The 7,242-nt window shown below is 45.3% G+C and overlaps 1 protein-coding gene across 1 annotated transcript in view; it reads right to left on the bottom strand.

The window, feature by feature from the left end:
• Positions 1–767: 767 nt before the first annotated feature.
• Positions 768–7,242, bottom strand: part of LOC119437691 (uncharacterized) — a 92,835-nt gene continuing 86,360 nt past the window's right edge. The window contains exon 6 of the mRNA XM_049660775.1: positions 768–974. Coding sequence (XP_049516732.1) covers positions 871–974 — 104 coding nt within the window. The 3' untranslated portion in view covers positions 768–870. The remainder of the gene's footprint in view (positions 975–7,242) is intronic.

Genomic DNA, 7,242 nt, shown 5'->3' with positions numbered 1-7,242 from the left:
ATGTACTGAGTTCGAATCCCGGTGCCGCCGGAAACCCATGGTTATTTTTGATGCGTAGAGATGTACCACTACCTGGCACTCGGTTGCCTGTGTATATGAGTTCCTATCTCGAAAGGGGGGCCCTATAGATATGGTGAGGGTCTCTGTGCGCTCCCACTCCACCGCAGCTTCGGTGAAATAGTCGAGCATCCACCGTTGCTGTGGGAGGCAGACGAGTGCTTCCACCGGGTACGTACCGATAAAATAGGTGCAAGCGCGCTCCCGGCCAGGTGATCGGCCACTACAGGAGTTGATGGTATGAAAGCGCCTGGCTCCTTTTTGAAGAGTCCTGGTGTTCAGTGTGTCTTTTTCTTCCACCAGCAAGGATAGTGGTCTAAACCAACCTCTCCCAAGCAACGTACCCCTGGAAAGTCGAAATCTTCACTTAAATATCGAAGTTGCACCGACACGGGTGCGATCCAGGATGCGGCGGCCGCATTCCCATCGGGTGGGAATGCGTACACCCTTGTGTACCGTGCTTTGGATACATATTCAGGAATCTCATGTGGTAAAAAATTCGGAGCCTTCCATTCAATGTCCTTCATAACCCGATGTACAGTTTCCGTATGTGAAACTTCACAATTGTTTTCTTTGCACATCGTGATTATACGTTACCAAAGTGTCCTAGAACTATCCATGAGCCCATATATCGCGCTTCAACACTTCATCTTTCATGCTGAGCAAGCACTCTTTCTTTAAAATACAATCTCTCTTGTTTACATCATGTAGATTGAATGTGTCATATTTAGTTCCATTGGTGGCGGCAGAGATGAAGGTACCCGCAAGCCCAGAGCGGAAGTGTACCACAGCTCTGGCTTCGCAATCGCTACGCTACTGAAGAGTGGCTCGCATCATTGGACCGTAATAGGTTTCTCCATCTCGGTCTTCGTACGTTGAAACAGATGTCCTGCAATATTCTCCATTGTCAGGAATACCTGCAAAGTCATCAATAAAATTAGGGTATTGTCACTGTCGCAAATTTTGCCCTTAGAACCTCTGGAATAGATTTCTTTATATTGTGCAAATAAATGGATTGAATCGGTATATTACAGTATTCCTAGGAGAGAATAGGAAATTACAATACTCCTAGCTGAATTAGCACTGCGGCAACCGACTTGGTGGTGAAGAAACGTGCTATAATACGCGCATTGGTGTGCTGCACTAAGCATAGATCACGTCGATTTCACTACTCCAATCTGCGAGATGTTTACGCGAGATTCTGCAAAGCCCTTGTAACATTTTATGCTCCATTAGCGATGTGCATAAGCATCGATCGTATTTTGTAGAAAAGCGTATTTAACATATTGTCGAATCCCATAAAAAGGTGCCGACATCACGTTGGCGAAGTGAAGACAATAAGTAACAAAAATATCGTTTAGAGAAACATCCAATCGATCATTTGTGTTAGTCATTTCATAAACAAGTTGATTTCTTCAGATTGGAGCCGCGCAGAATCACGAGCTTTCAGCATGCGCCACATGTAGCACACTTGCATTTGGAGATTGCACAAATGCCAGCTACTGCTTCTTACCTTGTAGAAATGCGTCCCAGAATCACGACGCTGCCAGTAATTTTGGTTTCTTGTGGCGAAATGGACGGTGCTCGTGTAGTCATTACAGTCCCAGGTAACTTCGACGCCGTTGAATTCAGTTGAATACGGCACCTCCCATTGTAGTATTGCATCATGTTGTCTTCGGTGATAGTGACGCCACTGAGTGGAGGTGGACCTGGAATTGCGGCATGCGTGAGGGTGCCGTTACATCCATCCAGTTGCAATTAAGACATTCCGAGATGTGACGCGATCCACGTGCGTAGAAATACTGCGCGTTGACTTGTAGTGCGCAACTTGTAAATGCTTATCCCTAGGATATTTCGATGTTTTATCTCCGTGCAGTGTGCAAGTTGCAAATGTTTACTTACCGATGTCTCAATTTTTATCTAACGAACTTCGGCATTTCAGGATAAGTAAATTGTGACCATGATTATGATAACATAATTATCAAAATTTCAGGACAGCCATGAGTGAAATATAGGACTGCTCTGGGCCAGAAGCATGATAAATATATATTCTTGATCAGAATCGGCGCCAAGACACCACTTACATAACGCAGGCAATGCGGCGCACGTCATTCACATCTTTCGTCCTTAATAGAGAAGTGTCATCAATCGCGGTCCCAATAATAATGGGGCAACGGGTAGACCAGGTGCAACTGTGTTGCATAGCGGTGAAGCTTCAGTAATAGTCAAGAAAGGTCGTCATGAAACCTAATATTACCATTACATTTCACATTTTTGGGTAGCAGAGAAATTCTGCTCTGAACTGTGGAGTGGGTGCACAACTATGCAATGATATCAAGTGCCACTCGATTAGCGCATAATTAGGCAGCTCATTAATGAGAAGACAAAGTCCTTCAAAGCTTTCTTCACACTGATGATTGTCCTTTTTGCCAAGCTTTTAAAGAGAAACTTCGTTTGCCGACCTTGCTCGGTTTTACGTGTCGACGTTATGCTTCTTGCCAAGTTGGAGGGTAGGTTATACTTCTTGGATAACACTGAATATTGACCGACAAGGTAGTGCGAGTGAACTAACTTTTGCACCGCCTTACAAAGTAATAAATTATTACATAAAACGCATGCACATTATGTTGGTTTAGTTGTATCTCGAAAGCATACACACCTTTAATGAAATAGCGCATGCGATTATTCTACTGCTTCTTTACTTTCTAAAACTTTCATTCTCGTAGTCCCATTCTTGGGACAATCGATATGTGTCACTAGGCATATGGCTAGTCTTGGCATATGCCCCAAAATTTGTTTTATAGCATTTTTATAACACTTCCCCGAACCTTCGCTTCAGCTAGCTACCATGTGCGTTGGATCTGGATAATGTTTTTGAACACATATCTGAGAAATAATTTGTTAAATGGGTGCAGTTAGGTCTGCTAATGGGGTTCACAAGAAGAAGCGGAAATTACTTGTGCTGCAATCCGCCGAGTTTACTTCGGTAAATAACGGCGCTTAAGTAAATGAAACTATATTTTGACTTAGGATGCAAACTCTAATTGCACAATGAAACCGGTTAATAATAAAGTTATGCCCAGTCATCATATATTCCAAGAAGTCATCACTTTTGAGATATCAGTTGCCAAAAGGTGCCATGAAATGCATTTTCTTTGTAGTAATTAGTTGTCAAGGTGGTGAGGCGGGCGAATTGGTTGCTGGAGCTTTTATTCAAATAAGCAGCGCAAATTTGAAGGCTGCACACACGTAAAGAAAGAAACGCAATAAAAAGGACGTCTATTTCATTCCTAATAAGTTTCTGATATCGTCCTTCGCGGAGTGCCGGAAGAAAATTAATGCCAATAGTTTTTTGGCAGAATTCCGAGACCGATATCAAAAGCTTGGTGAAACTCAAAGGATTTTGCTAAGAAGATATGACTCCAGTATGATGGGCCTCGTTTGTACACGTGCTCTTTGCTCCCTTTAGTCAATATTTCAATATATTAACTAGGAAAATTGGTTAGAAGACTGAACATAGTGATTTATTGTACGATAATGTTAGTATCTGCAAGGGATCTGCTGACAGTTGCGTATTGGCGCTATATAGTACCGGGGATTTTTCTTATCGGTAAGGTGGTAATTGTGAAAAGAAACATGTGCTATTTGGAGCAAAGGCAGTGATTATTAGCCATCGTAAGAAAACCGGTTAGGTGGAGACATCGTGCTTATACCCACCGCGGTGGCTCAGTCAGCTTAGGCTCCGTGAGGCTGAGCACGAGATCGCGGGATTGAATCCCGGCTGCGGCGGCCGCATTTTCATGGAGGAGAAATGCAAAAAACGCCCGTGTGCTTGCGTTGTAGGGCACGTTAAAGAACCCCAGGTGGTCAAAATTAATCCGGAGCCCCCACTACGGCGTGCCTCATAACTAGAACTGGCATTGGCACGTAACCAACAGAAAGAAGAAGACATCGTGCTTACTGTAATCCGCGCAGGAGTAGGGTTGGTATATCGGTGAATGATAATCGATTAATCAATTAAAAGTACCCCGCAAAACGATTAATCTTCATCGATGTCCACCTTTCATTTAATCGACTTAATCGATTAGGCCGGTTCGATTAATCGTTTTCGAGAGTTCGACCGGAGTGGCACGAGAATTTAGAAATCGTTCCGGAATGACGGCCCACGAGCAGTGCGGCTGGGGTAGAGCGACTGTCGAATGTCTTTCCGAGTCCAGAGTGATGCCAAGCTGAGCGCTTCCCCTCCCCCCCCGCACACGCCACCTGCCGCGCGGAGCCGGAGGCTTGAAATGCCCTCGCAATTCAAGGCACACTGTAGCAACCCAGTCGTTGATCGAGTGCCACTCCCAGTCTACTAAAAATGTTTCGCAGCATGCGCGCCGGCTTAGACCGTGTATTTGACATAGCGATGGAGTTGTATATTCTCGCATGCTGGTTGTGTGTCATTCAAAGGTGTCGGTTTCACCTAAACATGCCAGCCAATTGACATTCCTTTGCTCTGTAGAAAAGATTACGTGGTTTAAAATACTAAACCACTGACTTTCTTTTACCCTGTGTACATTGCAATTTCTTGCATATTTCAGTTGAACTTCACCTTTCACTTTTGCCATTTTTCTTAATTCTTTAACTGTACTCTACTGGGATTCACTAGTGCAATGTACCTTAATAAAGCGAAGCTTTATATGTCTATGGTCGGATACAACTTAAGTCTGCAGTGAAGCCCCGCCAGCCGTGAGGCTGTCGGTCCTCCGTTCTTACTTCAATGTTTCCCTGTTACCTAAGTAAGGCGGTAACCCCAAAATAAAATTATAAACGCGTAATTTTATACGTTTTGAGGGAACTATTATCGTAGTAAGTACAACAATTACAGTCGTATCAATTATGACGCCATTTTGAAAACGTCGCATGACGACGATTTGTTTACTTCTGTGATTGGCTGGCGGAGTAACACAACTCCGCGCGGTCCGTCTGCCTTTTTGGCCAACTGCTCTTTTTAAAGTTGTAGCCTATTATTGGCGAAATCGTATATAGCTAGGCGAAATCGCCTGTGTACACAAAACTATAATCATCAGCATTCGCTCGAGCATCGTCGTCTTCTTCCGCAGCTGGCTCGTTGCGCTCGTGCTCAGCATGCACTCGTGCCACTGCTCCCGCGTTCGTCGTCTGCTTCCATAGCTGGCTGCGTAGCCGCTAATCATTCCAGCGTAGAATTTCACTTCTGTTCTGTCGTCGTAATAGGAGGCCGCGTTTATGGCGCTATGAGCCATTGCTTAAGGGGGTATGAGCCATTCATTGTCTTACGTCGGACAGATTCAATTTTGTAGCGTGAGCTACACTGGCCGACGTTGAGCAGTTTCGCGTGGCTCCTGGAGAGCCGTGCAGCGCATGCGTGAGGACCAGTGACGTCACACGGCGCACAGCTGGCGCGCCGGGCGTTTGATCGTTTGCGCTGGGCGTTTGCCAGTGTGGTATAACCATGGAGAAGGAGAGCAAAATTGCTGCTCAGCGGCGCAGAAGAGCGGAGAAGCTTAACTCATCGAATCCCGAAGTAGTTGCCTGACAATGAGCGGTTGAGTGTAGGAAGAACGAACAGAAGAAGGCTAAACGTGCTGCGGAGACACTGGTGCAAAGAGAGGAACGTCTAGCAAAGCGGCGTCGCCAGGAGGCTGAGCGACGTGCCCGACCATCTCAGCAGCAGCAACAACAAGGCGCCGTCGATGACGTCAAGGCTCGCCCATTGACTGACTATGCGGTGAAACTTAGCGAAAGCGCCAGTGCGACTCTGGCCTTCGAGACGGACTTGGTAAACAACCCGTTTGGATATGTGTACGACGTGTGTGAAAGACTGTGGCACGTGAAAGACTTGATGCCGCTAAGTTGTGCCATGCATGAAACGTTGAGTTTAGCGGCGCCGCACGAGTGGGGTGAAACCGTGGCGCGGGTTTGTACAACATGCAAGAACGTATATCCTGGCATAGCCGAGCTAAGCCACTGCTAATTTTTGAAGCAATTTGGTTTCGCAGAATCGCAAGCGGCAGTGGCGGGCGAATGCTGCTAACCACGCCGCCGAGCAAACTCGAGACACCGAACGCAAGCGACAACGGCGAACTGCGGGCATACCGTCAGTGATGTTCTCTCGTCGTCGCAGCCGAACGTGTGTAACCTCATAGTTGAGAAATACTTCAATGAACCCTAGGGATTAACCCAGTGATAAATACCGGGGGGGGGGGGGGGGGCGCACGTTTCAGCTTCGCTGGTTAACCATCTTCACGGAGTGAAAGGGCTGACGAATTTTTTCATTCTGGACTAAGTGCCATTTTATAACAGATATTGTTTATCTTGTCAAAAGCCAATAGTGCCAACTATAGGTAGTCTTTAACAAGGCAAAGATTACCTTTATCAAACGTTTATACATTTGTGTTTAAAACTTGGTTCCACCTCTCAAATATTAAAATAGGGTCCTACAAAAGTAGATAACTGTGTTTTAGCCTTCTGAAAGTGCCGGTAAAAATTTTGATTAATCGATTAATCGATGAAAAACCCTGCATCGAAAGCGATTAATCGATTAAAGGCTAAAACGATGAACGATTAATCGTTAATCGAAATAAATAATTAATCGACCATCCCTACGAGCAGGAGCTAACACCATGAAAGGGCTTTCGGTACAGGCATAACCTCACGCAGGCAGTCGACAACGGGCCATGTTAAGGTCTCATGCCTACGATTGCCTACTGAGCTTGCGCGCTCCAGCAGCTCTGTGGGACCTACCCACAAAGGTGGGTATGTCGCACAGAACTTGCCACATTGTTAAGGGCCAGAAAAATATGGCTGCCAGTCGTGTCTTTCAAGGCTGCGTAGCTATTCAATGAAAAAAATTCCAGCGGATATCACGCGTATTGTAGCGAAGCTTCCTTTGTATTGACTGAAATGTTTTAACTTCCATTTATTTATTTATTTATTTATTTATTTATTTATTTATTTATTTATTTATTTATTATATACTTCGAAGGCCCCGGTATGAGGTATTGCATGTGGGATCGGAAGAACTAATTAACAAAGTAATGTCTCTGTTGTAGCCTTAAATAGAAAGTGGATTGATGTGGAGCACGACGACAGCAGGAAGGGCGTTCCACTCCCGAGCAGCCTTCACAAAGAAGGAGCGCTGATGTGCGGAAGTGGGGCAGG

This window comes from Dermacentor silvarum, chromosome 1, assembly GCF_013339745.2.
Source record: "Dermacentor silvarum isolate Dsil-2018 chromosome 1, BIME_Dsil_1.4, whole genome shotgun sequence".
Lineage (NCBI taxonomy): Eukaryota > Metazoa > Arthropoda > Arachnida > Ixodida > Ixodidae > Dermacentor > Dermacentor silvarum.
The sequence above is the reverse complement of the archived record's forward strand: the minus strand, read 5'-3'. Positions and strand labels throughout refer to the sequence as shown.